An 18,885-nucleotide genomic window follows, 5' to 3' on the forward strand; every position below is an offset into this window, starting at 1 on the left:
CATACATGTTTAATGCTTTTTGACCTGTCCCCAAATTAATGTAATTGGTTCAAAGTTTGTTTTGATATTTTAACCTGTGTGTCGTGATCGTTTTTGGTGTGGGACGACAAAATACATTTATGCACGATGGCGCACGCGCGCAGCCGGTTTAGGTTCCATGTAATACAATCAAGAGCAGTGTGCAGGTTTCTTCTTTTTTTCTATTTTTTTGCTCCATTTTATGTTTCTTCAAAATGAGAGTTGTTGGTCAGGGTCGATTTTGGCCTTCTGCGTCCAGAGATCTATTTCTAATTCTTGAACATATATCTGTATAGTATTTAAATCTCCACATATTTTCAAAAAAAAATTTGTTTAGCAACAACAATTTAAGTTTTAAGCTTTTGTTAAAAAGTAGTCAGGTTTCATGGATTTCATGTTCTTTATAGTCACACACACAATAATCAAAAATGTACACTGAAATCAAAATTATTGTTAGATTCTATACATACAGTACAAATGTATTTGCTTTTTGTCATACTGTACACTTGGGGGAAAAATGTGCTATCTAGAACCTAAAAGAGTTCTTCAGCTGTCCTATAGGAGAACCCTTTGAAGAATCCTTTTTTGGTTCCAGGTAGAACCCTTTACACAGATGGTTCTACATGGAACCCAAAAGAGTTCTACCTGGAACCAAAAAGGGTTATCCTATGCAGACAGCCAAGAAAACCTTTTGGGACCCTTTTTCTAAGAGTGTAGATCTCAAGTTTAGCACATCACAACCAGTCATTGCTACGACTATTCTTTGACAGCACAACTCCTTGACAGCACACTGAATGTTATAGAAGATAAACAGTCTAGTATTAATATAGTATTAATATATTTACTTTAAAAAATGCAATAATATATTATGTTCAATGCGTTCAGCCAATTCATCAAGACAATCACTATTTTTAAACTGAAGTAAATAATGTCATAATTAAAAAAAATATATATGACAAAGTTAAGTCAGAAAACTCATACAATTACCTGGCAACAATACAACTAGAACTCATACACCCAAACTATTTACATTGAAATTGTAATTCATATTCAAACAAAGCCATTACTCATATCTACTAAGTGAACATTTTGTTTTTTTAAGTAGTTTTTTAATTAAGCCATTATAATTCAACTCACAAAGCTAACCTTTCATGCCTTTCCTGGCATCAATATCTCTGCATTAGCATTCGTATTACAAGGCCTTTACTCATAGTTTGCGTATATGTTGTCATCTTCTTCATAGTCATTCTCCCTTCCAGATTTACATGAAGTGAGCTGCTCCAGGTCTAAAGACTCACTGTCTTCATCGTAGATGTCTTCAGCAAAATCCCTCTCTGTGAAGATATCTGCATTTTCATAGTCGGACTCATCTTCCTCACTTGCCTCTGGCCCTTCACCTTGGTTGTTTCCACACTTGTTCATGGATCCTGGAGCATTCCTGAGGATGAATACAAACATTTGAGTTACATGCCTGGGGCATTACTTAGGGAAAAACCTAAGGAAAAAAATGAGAAGTTCATAAGATAGTTTGTAAATGCAATTCCTCAATTCTTAGGAATTCATAACTTTCTAAGTACTTCGTAAATATCTTCTTATGTGACATTGAAATTAGTGACGTGCTTGACACCAATAAATAAGCCTATGTGACAGGGATGATGGGATTTGGCGCACTATAATAAAGTGTTGCTATTTCAATTGTATTACATTTCTTTTTATGCTTTATGTCTCGGGAATGAGAATGTTTTAGCTGGCTCGTTAACCCTTTACACACAAACAAAAAAACATCTTTCACACATTACAGCCATCAGACTAACATTAGCTACTGTACATCAAAACCAAAAATGGATAACCAGAAAGCTCAATGAAAACTTAAACAAGAGTTTGAAGTGATGGTGGAGGAAATAGCAGCCAGGAAAAGGTTGTTGTTGGGGAAACTTCATAACTGCAGGTTCATTGCAGAGACCAAAAAGAGAGGATGGGCGAGAGTGGCCGAGCCTGTCTCTGCCATCGGGGGTATGGCAAGGGACGGTGACGCCATGAAAAAAAAGTGTTCTGACATCAAGTAAGCTACTAAGAAGAAGGGAGCCGAGAGACCATTTATGTGGACCAGCTGGAGGAGAAGGTGTTGTCCATCATAGAGATGGTGGTAGAGGGACTGGTAGGTTAGTTACCTACTTTAGCTAGCAAACGTGTAAAGACATTATATCCAACATAGCTAACGACATTAACGTTAGCTAAGTTAAGCAAGGTCTTCTTTGCAAATTTACGAGATAGCGCTAGCTATTTAACACTTCTAGAATATTGCAATATATTGTTAACTACTAGCTTGCTAGATAATGCGTGTTTAATTTGTAATCTTGCTGTTTTTAAATATCCGGTAGCCAACTGTTTCTGTGGAGCAAGAAAACATGAATGCTTACAAAAGTACCCATGTGTCTTGAGACAAGGGTTTAGCTGTCATAAAGTTACGTTTATTTCCAAGACAAAATCCTGAAGCATTTTTTCAAGCATCACATTTCTTCTTAACTTTTTTCTTAGGAAAAACCTTAAGAACATTTCCAATAACTATATTGAGGAATAGGAACTTTGCTTAACTTTCTTCTCAAGTCTATATTTTAGGAAAAAATGCCAGTTAAGAAAAAAAATATTTTTAAGAAGGTTTTGTGAATCTGGCCCCTGGACTGCAGGTCAGGATCTTGGCACAGGTTATCCTTTCATAACTGAAGACATTTTTTATCATTATTTTTGGTGGTAAGCAACTTCCATTTTCACATGTATTCTGCATGGCATCATTTTTTCAAGTCTTCATCTTTGCTTTTGACAAAGGTTTCTACGTTGACATAGTCCTCTTCGTCATTTTCCTCACTCGCTGACACATATCACGACAAGAGAGACACCACAACACTACATTAAGAGAGACCTAAGACAACAACATAACATGGCAGCAACACATGACAACAAAACATGGCAGCAGCACAACATGGTAGCAGCACAAAACAGGGTACAAACATGATCGGGCACAGACAACAGCACAAAGGGCAAGAAGGTAGAGACAACACATGACTTACTCATTATTTTTAGTGGTAAGCAACTCCCTTTTCACATACATTCCTGCATGGCATCCTTTTTTCAAGTTTTCATCTTTTCTCTTGTTGACAAAGGTTTCTACGTTGACATAGTCCTCTTCATCATTTTCTTCACTCGCTGCAACCACAGTGTTTCCATATGTGCTAATGCTATTGGCAGCTGAGGGATTGATCAGTTTAATTCATATAAATAACGTCAGTGAATATATGCATGAATAGATATCATAAACAGTACAAAACCATAACAAAATTAGGGTTGAACAATTAGTCATCAAAATGTCCAGGTTTTCAAGATATCCTGGTTGGAGGATTCCATATTTCCTGATGAATCCTTCCTGATTTTCAGGAATCTTCCAACTGGGTGTTCTTGAAAACCTGGGTATTTTTTTGCAGCCCGAACCCGAATCCTGTTTAGAGGAGCTAGATCTTACTTTCTCTCGGGTTTATCATAATAGACTGCTCTCTGCTGCTGATCTTCTTCCAGACTAGACAAGGAATGAGCAGCAGGAGGAGGAGCAGTAGCCCACATATTGCACCAGGGGAAATAATGGGGACTATGGATGCTATGGAGAGAAACACCATATTCAACATCTTTCAGATGACCACATTTTATAATTCGTATAGATATCAGATTCGTCTGCAATGTAAAACATTGGTCTTAAACAAATATTGCAAGAATGATAGGACTGATAATATCTATATTTTTTTCTACTCACAATCCTTACATATGGCCTTCATGGTAATGCACTAGAAAACATAAAGATAAAATGTATTTTACCTCGAATGCCGACTGTCAGCAACTCTGTCTTGGTAGAATGGAATGACAGGGTGGAGACATTAACTTCATAAATACAACTGTAGTTCCCCTGGTCTGTATAGTCTGCAACAGGAAAGTGAAAGGAGGCAGAGTGGTTGACTGCTGGCTCAGTTTCAGTCCTGTTGGACCCAGAGAAGTCCAGATAGAAGAGGCCTCCAGGATACTGTGGCTGAATGGAGCAGGTGATGGAGAAGCTGTGGCCCCTGGTCACCTCTGGCCCCTGAAGTCCCCAGAACATCCCTCCATTTGGAGCATTGAGAGAGATGTTGGGCTGTAACAAGACAACTAGCAAAAGACAAGAGCAGGTTGTTAACGTGTGCACTTAACTGCAGCATAACAGTAATCTTTCTCGACAAGAGAACACTATGTTAGAATACATTATGAAGAGATATCCAAACTCTTGCATTAAAGAACATATAATCTCGGAACCCAGTGTCCACCCATTAATGTTTAGTTGCTCACCTATAACAGAAAATTCAACAGAGTCACTTTGAGGGGAGCTGAAGTTTCTACTGGATACCCTTGACTCATACTGACATCGGTATGACCCCTCATGGCTAAAGACCTCTTTAGGAATGTTGAAGATGACAGAGTTGCTACTTGTGGTTTTGTCCATTTTGAACGAGCCTAAAGTCTTCTTTAATTTGAATGTTCCACCCAAGTGTTGTGTTGTGACGGAGCAGATGATGTCAACTCCGTCACCCCAGGCAACCTCTGTGGCAGATCTCAGAGTTAATTGGGGCATTTAGAGGGTCACTTGCTGTTCCCAGTCCACCTGGTCATGCTGCTGCTCCAGTTTCAACTGTTCTGCTTGTGGCTATGGAACCCTGACCTGTTCAGCAGACGTGCTACCTTGTCCCGGACCTGCTGTTTTCGATTCTCTCTCTATAGCACCTGCTGTCTCTATCTCTGAATGATCGGCTATGACAAGCCAACTGACATTTACTCCTGAGGTGCTGACCTGTTGCACCCTCTACAACCACGGTGATTATTATTATTATTTGACCCTGCTGGTCATCTATGAACGTTTGAACAACTTGGCCATGTACCGTTATAATCTCCACCCGGCACAGCCAGAAGAGGACTGGCCACCCTTCAGAGCCTGGTTTCTCTCCAGGTTCCTGCCTTTCCAGGGAGTTTTCCTAGCCACCGTGCTTCTACATCTGCATTGCATGCTGTTTGGGCTTTTAGGCTGGGTTTCTGTATATCACTTTGTGACATTGGCTGATGTAAAAAAGGCTTTATAAATCAACTTGATTGATTGATTCGTCACTGAGAAATCAAGGTGTAATATAGTCATAATAAAGCCAGTTAAATAATTGTTTTGTTGTGGATCAGAGCAGAATATCTCACCCCCCCCCCTTATAAAGAGATAGCAGAACAACAATTAGTTAGGGTCTGTGGTGGAGGTATGCAAAAACAGCAGCACGGGTTGCGATGACTGTACAGACACGGTCAAATGTATTGGCAGCCTTGTACGATTCACTATTTCTTCAAAAATACATGGAAATGGAAAAAACGCTGGTGTTTCCAATGTATATGTTTGATTTACAATTGCACAGACCTAAACTGAAAAGGTGATGTTTCAATAAAATACAATTAATAAAATGGTCTGCAGGTGCCTATAGGTAAAAATAGCAATTCAACAAGTTGCTTCACGCATTTGACCGCATCTGTATGTTGGTTTGGTTAACTTAAAACCACTAAATGTAATATTTTAAACTGCTCCAGCATAAAGACTGACTAAAAACTTGAAAAACTCAGTCTTCATGTAGTCTAAAGCACAAACTTGCGCTTTATTTTGTTAGCTTCAGGCTTGATCTTTTTGCCTCTGGAATGCTGCCTGAACTGGGAAACAATCTTGTCAGCTATCAATAACATGTCAATAAGTCTTCTTAATGCTAAACAAGAGATGGCAGTTGTGTATGTGGTGAAATATTAACCCATAGTGCCTTCAGAAAGTATCCACACCTCTTTTTCCACATTTTGTTGTGTTACGACATGAATTTAAAATTGATTCAATTGAGATTTTGTGTCACTGGCATATAGATTGTACCCCATAATGTATAAGTGGAATTATGTTTTTCTAAATTGTCAGCAACTCCATCCATAGACTGTTCTCTCTGTTCTCTCGGCAAGCGGAACTAATGCACTAAATAAGTTCAGAAGTAAAAATTTGCTTAACAAGTCACATAATAAGTCACTTAACAAGTCACATATTAATATATTGGTATGGCAACTGCTTGGCATCCAACCACAAGGCGCTACAGAGGGTAGTGCGTACGGTCTAGTACATCACTTGGTCCAAGCTTCCTGCCATCCAGGGCCTGTATACTAGGCAGTGTCAGAGGAAGATTGTTGTCAAATTGTCAAATATTCCAGCCACCCAAGTCATAGACTGTTCTCTGTGCTACCGCACGGCAAGCGGTACTGATGCATGATATCTGGAACCAACAGGACCCTGAAAGGCTTCTAAGCCAAGCCATAAGACTGCTAAATAGTTAGTTAAATAGTTTACCAAAAGCTACCCTGACTATCTGCATTGACCCTTTTTTGACTCATCACTTACGCTGCTGTTACTGTTTATTATCTATACTGTTGCCTAGACACTTTATTGCTACCTACAGGGCCGGCTCCAGGCATGAGCGACATAAGCGGTCGATAAGGGTCCTAGGCCGTCGGGGTCTCAACTTACTGTTGAGAGTTAAGACATCTGCCTGTTTCCCATCCGAAACAGCTCAGAACAGTTTGTGGACATTTTGGTTCGTTTTGGTCTTCTGCAATGGTTTTTTTGGCTGTTTGTGCACACACATTTTTTTTTTTCCTGAGGCAAGCCGAAGGTCGTTGGCTGAAGTCTACGCCCCTTCATCGGTGATTGGTCAGCATTAGGGATTCTTCAATGAAACGTTTGTTGTCATTCAACGAGAGACTAATCGTTTTCGTGCACATTTTTTCACTTGAGTAATACAGCACCAAACATCTTAGTTAGATGTTAAATTGCACAGCTAAGATCCTGGTAAAAAGGTGATTCTAACATGTATTGACTCAGGGATTTGAATACTTTTCTAATTCAGATATATTAGGGTTTATTTTCCATTATGTTTAAAAAAAAATCTACTTTTTCTTCCACTTTGACAGAGTATTTTGTGTAGATTGCTGACATTTGAATCCCACTTTGTAACAACAAAATGTGGAAAAAGTCAAGGGGTGTGAATACTTTCTGGAGGCACTGCTTATGTAACCTTACAGAAGCTGGTATTGAACAGTTTGTGGCAGAAAAATGGCTGCAATGCGTGTGAAACAAGTCTACTAGTGATAGTATGTTACTAAAACCTGTTATGCAAAATCAGTTTTTATAAAGCATTTTAGTGCCCTCAACTGTAAGTGTGTTTGCGGTCTTACTCACCAATAGTGATGTCCATGGAGTTGCTTGAAGAAGAGCTGATCATTTTCTGACCATTCTGGGTTATCTGTTGTAAACAACTGTACCTTCCCTGGTGTGCAGATTGCAGACTGGACAATGTGAAAGTCTTACTGGTCTGAGTGGTTCCAACTGCCTTGGTCATTATTGAAGATCCCCCCATATATAAGGCAAATGTTGCAGAGATGGAAATTCGCTGTGGGACAGAGCAGATGAACTGGACCGTTTCACCAGGTGAAAAAGCTGAATGGGAAGGCGTTCTAGAGAGGGTAGGTCTCTTCAGGGTTAAACCTGTACAAAGGTTCTGTGTATTAGTTACAAGATACAGATACATGTAGGACTCCATTTCCTGTCCTGTTCACTGCACATAACTTAACATTTACATACATTTCAATCACAAGCAGCAGTATTCTAAATGAATGGAGTCGGAAGTGTCGACCCCAGGCTTTGTTTAACATCTTTTTTTCTCTCTTTACTGTTTCTGCAATCATGTCACTACATGATAAAACCACTCCCTACCTGAGAGGCAGAAAACACCAGCATCTTCACCATGATTACAGTCTTCAACTCCAAAACTTCTGTGTGAGCACTCTGAGAGGTAGCTTTCACTACCAGAGCAGTTCACATTATCCAGCCAGGTTGGTTCACTACCCTGACCAAAATGGGCACCAAGAGGGGCACCTACAGCACTCCCACAACCCAGCTGTCCACACACCACCGCAGCATCATTCATATCCCAGTCGTCATCACACACTGTTCCCCACTGGCCACTGTAATAGATCTCCACTCTCCCAGAGCAGTGACCCTTCCCATTGACCAGCCTGACCTGGGCAGCTTGGAGGCGGAAAAAGACAAACATTAAAGTCAAGGTCATTTACAAGGCACGGAACTGGGTGGTTTTTAGATGATGAAATGAACCTCAGGACATCATGCATTTCATGATATCAACTGTGAACAGATGTGTCATGAAAGAACTTGGAATGGCAAGACTATGTGACACCCTCTTACCTGGGCAGACAACACCAGCATCCTCACTATGATGACAGTTATGAATTCCAAATCCTCTGTGCGGGCACTCTGTGAGATGACGTTCACTACCAGTGCATGCAACGTCATCCAGCCAGATAGTTCCACTGCCTGGACCATATTGGCCACTACTTCGGACTTGGTTTGTACCCCCACAGACCAGCTGTCTACACACCACCTCAGCATCTTTAATATCCCAGGAATCATCGCAAACTGTTCCCCACTGGCCACTGTAATAGATCTCCACTCTTCCTGAGCAGCGATCTTTACCATTGACCAGCCTGATCTGGGAAGTGACTGTCAGGTAAAAAGACATGGGAAGTCATTCATCAAAATTCACAGGTTTGCTTAATTGGCCATCTTTTCTTATAAACGTATTTATTAACAACTCAGCGAATGTATCAGATTTGTGCATCACACTATGACTTTATTTTTTATAAAGAATATGCTATAGACTTTTTGTTCATTCAATGGGAAAAAAGTAACTGCCACAACTATCTCAAGGAGATTCACTTACCAGCAGGTAACACATTTAGTGGATAAACTAATAGAGAAAAAGAAATGCATGAAATTAGTGGTAAGCAGTCTCAAAATATATGTATGCAGTAAATGTACAGCTGAAACCACTTGATACTGTCAGCAAAATCATACTGAAGACGAGCCCACAGGCAGTCTTCTGTGGTTCATCGCATGAACTGTCACAAGCATCAATCCACATGCTCAAGAAATATTCTGTGTGAAAGATTTTTTATTTATTTTTATTTCACCTTGATTTAAACAGGTAGGCCAGTTGAGAACAAGTTCTCATTTACAACTGCGACCTGGCCAAGATAAATCAAAGCAGTGTGACAAAACAACAACACAGCGTTACACATAAACAAACGTACAGTCAAAAACACAAAAGAACATAAAAATTGATGTACAGTGTGTGCAAATGTAGAAGAGTAGGGAGGTAGGCAATAAATAGGCCCTAGAAGCGAAAAAATCATTACAATTTAGCATTAATACTCGAGTGATAGATGTGCAGATGATGATGTGCAAGTAGAGATACTTGTAACGTCGTTCTTCGTTTGTCTCTTCCAGATCCAGCCTCAGATCTGGAAGAGTCTGGCTGACTGGTAGATCTGGAAGAGTCTGGCTGACTGGCAGATCTGGAAGAGTCTGGCTGACTGGCGGATCTGGAAGAGTCTGGCTGTCTGGCAGATCTGGAAGAGTCTGGCTGACTGGCAGATCTGGACAGACTGGCGGCGCTGGGCAGACTGGCGGCGCTGGGCAGACTGGCGGCGCTGGGCAGACTGGCGACGCTGGGCAGACTGGCGGCGCTGGGCAGACTGGCGACGCTGGGCAGACTGGCGACGCTGGGCAGACTGGCGACGCTGGGCAGACTGGCAGCTCCTTGCAGACTGGCAGCTCCTTGCAGACTGGCAGCTCCATGCAGACTGGTAGCTCCATGCAGACTGGCAGCTCCATGCAGACTGGCAGCTCCTTGCAGACTGGCAGCTCTAGCTGCTCCATGCAGACTGGCAGCTCTTTGCAGACTGGCAGCTCCTTGCAGACTGGCAGCTCTAGCTGCTCCATGCAGACTAGCAGCTCAGGCTGCTCCGAACAGGCAGGAGGCTCCGGCAGCGCTGGAGAGGAGAAAGGCTCCGACAGGACAGGAGAGGCGAGGCGCACTGTAGGCCTGATGCGTGGTGCTGGCACTGGTGGTATTGGGCCGAGGACACGCACAGGAAGCCTGGTGCGGGGAGCTGCTAACGGAGGGCTGGGGTGTGGAGGTGGTACTGGATAGACCGGACCGTGCAGGCGGACTGGAGCTCTTGAGCACCGAGCCTGCCCAACCTTACCTGGTTGAATACTCTCGGTTGCCCTGCCAGTGCTGCGAGGTGGAATAGCCCGCACTGGGCTATGTAGGCGAACCGGAGACACCGAACGCAAGGCTGGTGCCATGTAAGCCGGCCCAAGGAGATGCACTGGGGACCAGATGCGTAGAGCCGGCTTCATGGCATTTGGCTCGACGCTCAATCTAGCCCGGCCGATACGCGGAGCTGAAATATACCGCACCGGGCTATGCACCCGCACTGGGGACACCGTGCGCACCACTGCATAACACGGTGCCTGCCCGGTCTCTCTAGCCCCCCGGTAAGCACAGGGAGTTTGCGCAGGTCTCCTACCTGGCGTAGCCATACTCCCTGATAGCCACCCCCCCAAGAAATTTTTGGGGCAGCTTTTCGGGCTTCCTTGCCAACCGTGTTCCCTCGTATCGTCGGCTCCTATCTCCGGCTGCCTCTGCTCTCCTTAGTGCCTCCACCTGTTCCCATGGGAGGCGATCTCTTCCGGCCAATATCTCCTCCCAAGTGTAACAACCTTTACCATCCAACACGTCTTCCCATGTCCATACTCCGAATAATTCCTCCTCCCTTTGCTGCTCCAGCTGTCGCTGCCTGTTAACACGCTGCTCGGTCCGAGTGTGGTGGGTGATTCTGTAACGTCGTTCTTCGTTTGTCGAAAGAGAGTCGGACCAAAATGCAGCGTGTTGGTTACTCATGTTTTTCATGGAACAAATGACGATACACGAAATAACTTAAATAAATACAAAAAAAAACAAATGGAACGTGAAAAAACCTATACAGCCTGTCTGGTGAACACTAACACAGAGACAGGAACAATCACCCACGAAATACAAAGTGAAACCCTGGCTACCTAAATACGGTTCCCAATCAGAGACAACGAGAATCACCTGACTCTGATTGAGAACCGCCTCAGGCAGCCAAACCTATGCAACACACACCCCTAATCAGCCACAATCCCAATAACTAAAAAACCCCACTAAGAAATACAACAAACATAAACCCATGTCACACCCTGGCCTGACCAACTAATTAACTAAAACACAAAATACTAAGACCAAGGCGTGACAATACTGGGGTGCAAAAGAACAAGAGGGTAAGTAATAATATGGGGATGAGGTAGTTGGGTGTGTTATTTACAGATTGGCTGTGTACAGGTATAGTGATCGGTAAGCTGCTCAGGCAGCTGATGCTTAAAGTTCGAGAGGGAGATATAAGACTCCAGCCTCATAGATTTCTGCAGTAGATTGCAACTCCGCCCCCTTTGGCAGTTCTATCTTGTCGGAAAATGTTATAGTTAGGGATGGAAATGTCAGGATTTTTAGTGGCCTTCCTAAACCAGGATTCAGGTTGTTCTGACCTCAGTCAGAGGCTTGACTTCCTATTAGGGAATAGGTTAGGTAGTTTAGACTGCACACCACTGCTCACTACCACTTCCACACTCCATTCCCCCAGGTGGTGATCCTGGTTGATAAGCACATCACATTAAGGTAATTCTCAGCCTGCAAGCTGTGAGGTGGCAGGTTTTGTTTGGTGGCCATGAGCAATGTTCTCTTGTAAGACACGGGTACGCAGCTCCCCCAGGACTGCTGCGCAGAAGAAATATCAACCTGAGCAGAGACACACGAGATGGAACTTCACGAAACTTTACTAGAGTTCCCACCCCGTTAGTTAACACTATCAATGTTTCTCTTCACTGTGGGAATTGTGATCGAATCAACATAATATTAGCCTCTATCAATGCAACATACCGAAACAAAACAAACTATGCAAGACTCCATTGACAGGCACGAGCGGTCATGAGCAGATGCTATTGTGTTGAGGTCAAAGCGAAGAACCGCATGTAGCCGCATGTGCACATTTGTTCATAGGCCTATTCTTTGCTAATTAGTGAGTTATTAGCTCAGTAATAGCTCATTTCTGGTCAGCAGTGGGGGAGTGATTCTAGCTATCTTTGAAAAGTGAGGCAGATAAAAAGATTTTTAATGTCTTAAAGGGGCAGTGTTGCATTTTGAGACAGGCTTGAATAAGCTACGTAGTAGGGTAGCATACATTTTTGTCTGATTTGCTGTCAAAATAATAATGGTATGGGAATATCAATGCATTTTATTTTGCATCGAACATCAAACAAGACAATACAACAACATTTTCACTCACATCCTTGTCTGAAGGATAAGTGGCTAAATGGCTTGTTTTTAAAAGTCTCATGGAATGTAGGCCTACATTGAACACTACACATTTGCTGCTGTAGGCTGTATCATAGAAGAGTTATTTCAATAGTTATTTCCATGTTAAAATGCTATGGGATGCATTTTCTCCATTGTTTTTGATGGTACAGTAGGCCTCTTTGGTAGGCATATACTATGAACAAATAGCCACAGTAGCATACTTATCCAGTGTTAAAACTAACTTACAGCGGGTACAGCCTCAGTGTTCACAGAATTTTCACAACGTTCAAGTTTGCGCTCAGACTTGTGTGTAGTGGCAAAATAAATTTGAGGGAACATTGGCAATGACAATTTTCATATGTTTTTGAGTCTTAAGTTTGGGCATGCCTTTTGTGTTTTTCCTTTTTGTACATATTTAGATTTCGTCACCATCTGAACCAACAATAATCTGCTTGGACTGGCCGAATAAGAGGTCAGCTTGCAAGCTGTGAGGTGGCTGGTTTTGTTTGGTGGCCATGAGCAATGTTCCCTTTTAAAATGTGCGCATGCGTGGGCACGCAGCTCCCCCAGGAATGGATAGAAGGTCGAGAGAGACAGAGCTGGCCCTGGACGAAGGTAAGGTTGCTGTCTCTGGGCAAATGTACATTCAACACCTAGGCATAGAGAACCGCAGGGTACACAGGATTTGGAGTTAACTAGCGTGGAAGACCAAGTTTGCTGAATTTAGTCAATAACTGAACTGATCAATTAGCTCAGTTGGTCAGTTCAGTGATTGACTAAATGTGACCGACCGACTCAAATCGGTCTAACATAGCAAAATTTGAAATGGTGTTTTTATTATTATTTTTTTACATTGGATACAAGTAGAGACTCAGAGCTACAAAGTATATATCATACACTACTGTTGAGGAACAATAGGAAAGCAATTATTCTCTGAAAGTTGATAAACTTGTAAACTGGCCTTTGAATATTTTTGGTACTGCTACTGGAGATCCCTTTGTCTACACCCATTCAGCATCGTTCACACCCTCTTAAGTTTTAGCCCCACCCATCTCTTTAAGGGTTGATCCGAGCGTTCTGTACTAACTGCAGCAGTCAAGCACCCAAGCTAACTTGCTAGCTACTTCCAACTCACTGAACATTACTTGCCCGAGGAGAGCTGGTTAGGCTGTTATGTTATCCAGAGCGTTGGTGACGGCAACTGTGCTGTCAGATTGTCTGTTTATAAATTCAGAGCGTTTCGTTCTCGGGACGTTCAGAGAACAGACTAGACACTCTGGCAGATGAGTAGGGTTGATCCGAACGTTCTAACCTCACAACAACTGGCTAACATTGGCTCGCTTGCTAGCTACAAATGAGAGAACACCCCACTCTGATGTTATCCATAGTGTTGGAGACTGTAACTGTGCTGCTGGCAACAATTTAATCACAATTTTTTTGCCGATGTTTACTGACACCGGCCATATTAAACGTGTAAGTTATTCGGTGCTCTGGCACACTCAGACGAGAGTGCTCTGAAATCAGAGAAGATGGCCAGACCGAATTTACGAAAACACCCGGAATGGTTACTTGCACAGACATGTTTTGTTAAGACATGTAGATAGATAGCTAGGTAAACAATGAATCATAATCCCAACTCATGATGTTACTACCCTACATGAATCTGCAGGTAGTTAACCAACCAGGTTCAATGATAGCTAGCTAACATTAGGCTATAGCTAGCCAAGAAAATGGCTCTGAGATATGAATAATACGATCATACACGTACTTTTAGCTAGTGAGCCAGCCAGCTAATGTTAGCTAGCTAGCTAGGTAAATAATGAACCATAATCCCAACTCATGACGTTACTACCCTGCATGAATCTGAAGGTAGCTAACCAACTAGGTTCAATGATAGCTAGCTAACATTAGGCTATAGCTAGCCAAGCAAATGGCTCTGAGATGTGAATAATAAGATCATACATCTAACGTTAGCTAGCGAGCCAGCCAGCTAATGTTAGCTAGCTAACAGTACACTTTAACTTGAAATTAATTCCACTGATATCAATACTCGGTCCTCCAGAGTGGAGAGCAAAACTTATGAATTTTTACTAATGATATGTTTAAAAAAAGCAGCATTAGACAGGATTACCTAGACATAATGACCAGCTCAAATAGACAGAGTGCTATACGGCAGACCAATCCAAACTCATCTCTTGGCATGTCCAGCCCACTCATTATCTCAGACAATCATGGCTAGCGGGATGGTTGCTGCCTTTTTCTGTGGCTAAACCAACTAGGCTCGTAATTGAACAATTTTATTCAGATTTACAGATGGCATACAAGTTTGTTATTAAGGCACATTAAAGTTCACATGTTCGAGAAAGAATTTCGGTCAACTGTCTCTCATGTGAATTAGTGAACCGCGAAATACGCCTAGTTTCCTGAAATGAATTCAACACACCTGGTCTTTTGGGTCAGTTAAAGCAAAATCCTGCATACCCTGCGGCTCTCCAGGAACAGGGTTGCCTGCCTCTGACCTACAGTTGAAGTCGGAAGTTTACATACACTTAGGTTGGAGTCATTAAAACTTGCTTTTCAAACACTCCACAAATTTCTTGTTAACAAACTATACTTTAGGCAAGTCGGTTAGGACATCTACTTTGTGCATGTTTACGGGCAGATTATTACACTTATAATTCACTGTATCACATTTCCAGTGGGTCAGAAGTTTACATACACTAAATTGACTGTGCCTTTAAAAAAAATGGAAAATTCCCAAAAATTAGGTCATGGGGTTAGAAGCTTCTGATAGGCTAATTGACATAAATTGAGTCAATTGGAGGTGTACCTGTGGATGTATTTCAAGGCCTACCTTCAAACTCAGTTGCTGCACAGCAAGGAAGAAGCCACTGCTCCAAAACTCTCATAAAAAAACAGACTACGGTTTGCAACTGCACATGTGGACAAAGATTGTACATTTTGGAGAAATGACCCCAAGCATACTTCCAAAGTTGTAGCAAAATGGCTTTAGGACAACAAAGTCAAGGTATTGGAGTGGCCATCACAAAGCCCCAACCTCAATCCTATACAACATTTGTGGGCAGAACTGAAAAAGCGTGTGCGAGCAAGGAGGCCTACAAACCTGACTCAGTTACACCCGCTCTGTCAGGAGGAATGGGCCATAATTCACCCAACTTATTGTGGGAAGCATGTGGAAGGCTACCCAAAATGTTTGACCCAAGTTAAACAATTTAAAGGCAATGCTACCAAATACTAATTGAGAGTATGTAAACTTGTGATGAAAGAAATTAAAGCTGAAATAAATAATTATCTCTACTATTATTCTGACATTTCACATTCTCAAAATAAAGTGGTGATCCTAACTGACGTAAGACTGTCAGCATTGTCAAAAACTGAGTTTAATTTAAATGTTTTTGGCTAAGGTTTATGTAAACTTCCAACTTCAACTGTAGGTGCATAAGCTGATTTCTCACATAAATGCACACATTCATTCAGGTTACAGAACCAAGTCCCTAAGACAAATGGATCCGTTGGCTAGATAACATCTCCCTACTTCTCTTTACAACTTTAGACTCAAGAAACAAGTTCAGTATGTGAGATGAAATGTCTGTTTAAAAAATATCTGACAAACCCAATGTTTCTCTTTCAAGTTAACCCTGTCAACCCCTCTCCTCAGAAAACGTGTTTGAAAAAAAAACTGCTTCTAAAAAGGGGAAGTATGATGGATAGTGAGAATGTCTATTTAGCAGAAACAAAATTCAATTGAACCAAAAGCATGTACTATGCTATGACGATGAACTATTAACTGCTTATAAGTAGCTCATATATCCATTTAGTTTGTTTGTTAGATTTTGAACCCTAGAATAAAGTGGTGGACACTATGTGACCTTGGTTGGATTTCGTCTTACACCTCGCTCACATTTACCTCAAGGTTGTTGTTTTTTTGCCTTAAACTATTGTACTTCTAACCAGCCACCATAACTACTTCAGAAGTGACCTACTTTCATGTTTTATTTTTTCACAATCTTCTGTGTGGCAATTGTTTTTCTCTCAAATTAAATTAAGTGAGAAATAACACAGACAAAAAGGCTATATTAACGCACTTCAGTATGTGTGATAACTCCGGTCCTTCCCCTGAACTTAATACCTCCTATTCATACAAATCTTATCCAAAAAACAGCCGTTAACAACATGAATTTCAAGCAACGCAGTGTTCTCCCTTTGCTGACAGATATGAAATTAAATTGCACGTTTTGGAAGTTAAACTCACCCATTGTCAGATAGAGGAGACTTTTCAATATTTTGATCCTCATTTCAGAAATTAAGAAAGGTATTTTCTCTTGTAGAACTGAATAAGCTTTGTTGTAAAATGTGTGATAACCAGTCTCTGTCAGAAACTGTCTGGTGAATTTGCTGTGCACAGCTCCTCTGTTACTTCCTAATTTTTTTGCTGTTGTATCTAGGGTAAACAGTTTTGTTGCTAGTAAAAGCCCATGTACCCTGTTTGATTGATAGACAAACTAGGGAAAATCAAAAGTGAGAGCTTGATGGTCTTGGCCTAAGGAAGTAGATTAGGAAGGCAAAGGCCCAAAATAGCGAGTCGAGAGACACACCTTTCACTTCCCAGTGCTCATACAATTTTTATGGTTGGACCTTGTCTCACTTGGTGGAACACCTTCTACTCCCCATCAAAGAAGAATTGGAGACATGACAGTTCATCTCAAAAACATGCAATGAGGATCCAGTTCAGTGTAATGCAATCACCCAACAGTTAAAACACATAATGCTAGTTCCTCAACAACACTGGAACTGACCAAAGACACAAAGTGACACCCCACCAATGCATACAACAACTACAGTTTGGAATTCGACCCAATTGATCAAATATGCTGAACATTTCGATTGGTTACAAAAATGCTAAATCAAAGAAAGCAATATAATGTCTAATTTAAGCATCAACTGTAGTTGTTATACTATTGCATCTGAATTATTATTTAACTTTATTTACATGTCACGAAGGACCAAATCAATGTGTTGATGCAAATGAGTTAAGTTTCTTTTTTTTACCTAGGCAATTCAGTTAATAGCAAATTCTTATTTTCAATGACAGCCTAGGAACAGTGGGTTAACTGCCTTGTTCAGGAGCAGAACGGCAGATTTTTACCTTGTCAGCTCAGGGATTCGATCTTGTCTAGTCCAACGCTCTAACCACTAGGCTACCTGCCACCGCTGTCACTTTTCTTAATCGTTTTGATAAATGTCTTCATTCATGTCATGTGGTACAGCATTGTCATAGACAGAGACATCTTAATCATCATCTTCATCATCATCTGCACTATTCATTTTCTCATGAGACCCACCACAAACACCCTTTCCCTCCCTTACACCCTCCTCTTCTTTGACATAGACATCCTCCAATTTCCCTTCACTCTCTCCAGACCTCTGTCATAGCAGACGTTTTCAACGTTCACATAGTCCTCCTCCTCCTCTTCGTTGTCCTCCCCTCTGTTGTGTCTGGTGTCAGTACCTGTTGCATAACAGTGTGCTCATGAATATTCGCAACAGAAAAGTCTGGGGAATAAAAAAAAAACTACTTCCAAACAACATTATGCATCAGCAAAAGTCTTTAGGCCGATGTTGAGATGCTGCTTAACTTAACTTTTCAAACTCAAGGCGTAAATCAAGTTCAGATTCAGCCGTTGAGTTTACAGCATCGTGATATATCACGTACGTTTCAAGCAGAAGCAGAAAGAGCAGTGCTAACCCACCAGTCCTTCCAGAGGCGATGATGGGGACCATGGATGCTGAGGAAAAGGTCAGTATTTGAAAGGCTGAGACATACAAATCAATACTTGTAGATAGCAAATCAATATAATATAAAAGCAAAACAAAAAATGTGATATGAAGGATGGTAAGTAATGTTACAATACTAAGAATTTTCTCTCTTTGGGTTAATATCACGTAAAAGCAATGTTCAATAACTTTATTTTAAATCATGTGTTATTTGACCTCTAATGGTGACAGCTAGTACACTATTACCCGACCTGAATGACCAGGTAGAGATGTTGACTCCATAGCTGCAGCTGTATTTCCCCTGGTCTGTATACTCTGCAACAGGGAAGTGGAAGGAGGCAGAGTGGTTGACTGATGGCTCAGTTTCAGTCCTGTTGGACCCAGAGAAGTCCAGATAGAAGAGGCCTCCGGGTTACTGTGGCTGAATGAAAGAGGTGATGGAGAAGCTGTGGCCCCTGACCACCTCTGGCCCCTGAGGTTCCCAAAACATCCTCCATTTGGAGGACTGAGAGAGATGTTGGGCTGTAGCAGGACCACTGGGAAGGAAGTAAACATCAATTTGAAAGTCATGTGGTTCCATATTCACACCTTGTAACTGAGAAATGTGTGTTGATGGACAAGGTAATCAGTGTCTTGTCTCTATCAAGGCTCTGAATATTAAACATATACATATATACTAGGCAACACTTGTTTCCCAACTGCCACC

At 41.6% G+C, this 18,885-nt stretch overlaps 2 protein-coding genes across 4 annotated transcripts in view; both read right to left on the reverse strand.

The window, feature by feature from the left end:
• Nucleotides 1–367: 367 nt before the first annotated feature.
• On the reverse strand, nt 368–16,912 carry LOC135555824 (deleted in malignant brain tumors 1 protein-like). Of its 3 annotated transcripts, none has more exons than XM_064988584.1 (9): nt 16,657–16,912; nt 8,886–8,912; nt 8,351–8,665; nt 7,862–8,176; nt 7,328–7,633; nt 3,883–4,206; nt 3,536–3,667; nt 3,126–3,264; nt 368–1,456 (listed from the first exon to the last, which is right to left on the reverse strand). In XM_064988584.1, the coding sequence occupies exons 1-9, from the start codon at nt 16,697–16,699 to the stop codon at nt 1,222–1,224; spliced, it is 1,836 nt and encodes a 611-aa protein (XP_064844656.1). In that variant the 5' UTR covers nt 16,700–16,912; the 3' UTR covers nt 368–1,221. The 3 variants fall into 3 exon arrangements, with proteins under 3 accessions (XP_064844656.1, XP_064844655.1, XP_064844657.1); XM_064988583.1 differs by having other exon boundaries at nt 370–1,456; nt 3,087–3,264; XM_064988585.1 differs by lacking the exon at nt 3,126–3,264 and having other exon boundaries at nt 1,336–1,456.
• Nucleotides 16,913–17,013: 101 nt separating this feature from the next.
• The window catches only part of LOC135555825 (deleted in malignant brain tumors 1 protein-like), a 55,741-nt gene continuing 53,869 nt past the window's right edge, over nt 17,014–18,885 (reverse strand). The window contains exons 7-8 of the mRNA XM_064988586.1: nt 18,155–18,190; nt 17,014–17,913 (exon numbers count right to left, since the gene is read on the reverse strand). Coding sequence (XP_064844658.1) covers nt 17,768–17,913; nt 18,155–18,190 — 182 coding nt within the window. The 3' untranslated portion in view covers nt 17,014–17,767. The remainder of the gene's footprint in view (nt 17,914–18,154; nt 18,191–18,885) is intronic.

Source organism: Oncorhynchus masou, chromosome 15, assembly GCF_036934945.1.
Source record: "Oncorhynchus masou masou isolate Uvic2021 chromosome 15, UVic_Omas_1.1, whole genome shotgun sequence".
NCBI lineage: Eukaryota > Metazoa > Chordata > Actinopteri > Salmoniformes > Salmonidae > Oncorhynchus > Oncorhynchus masou.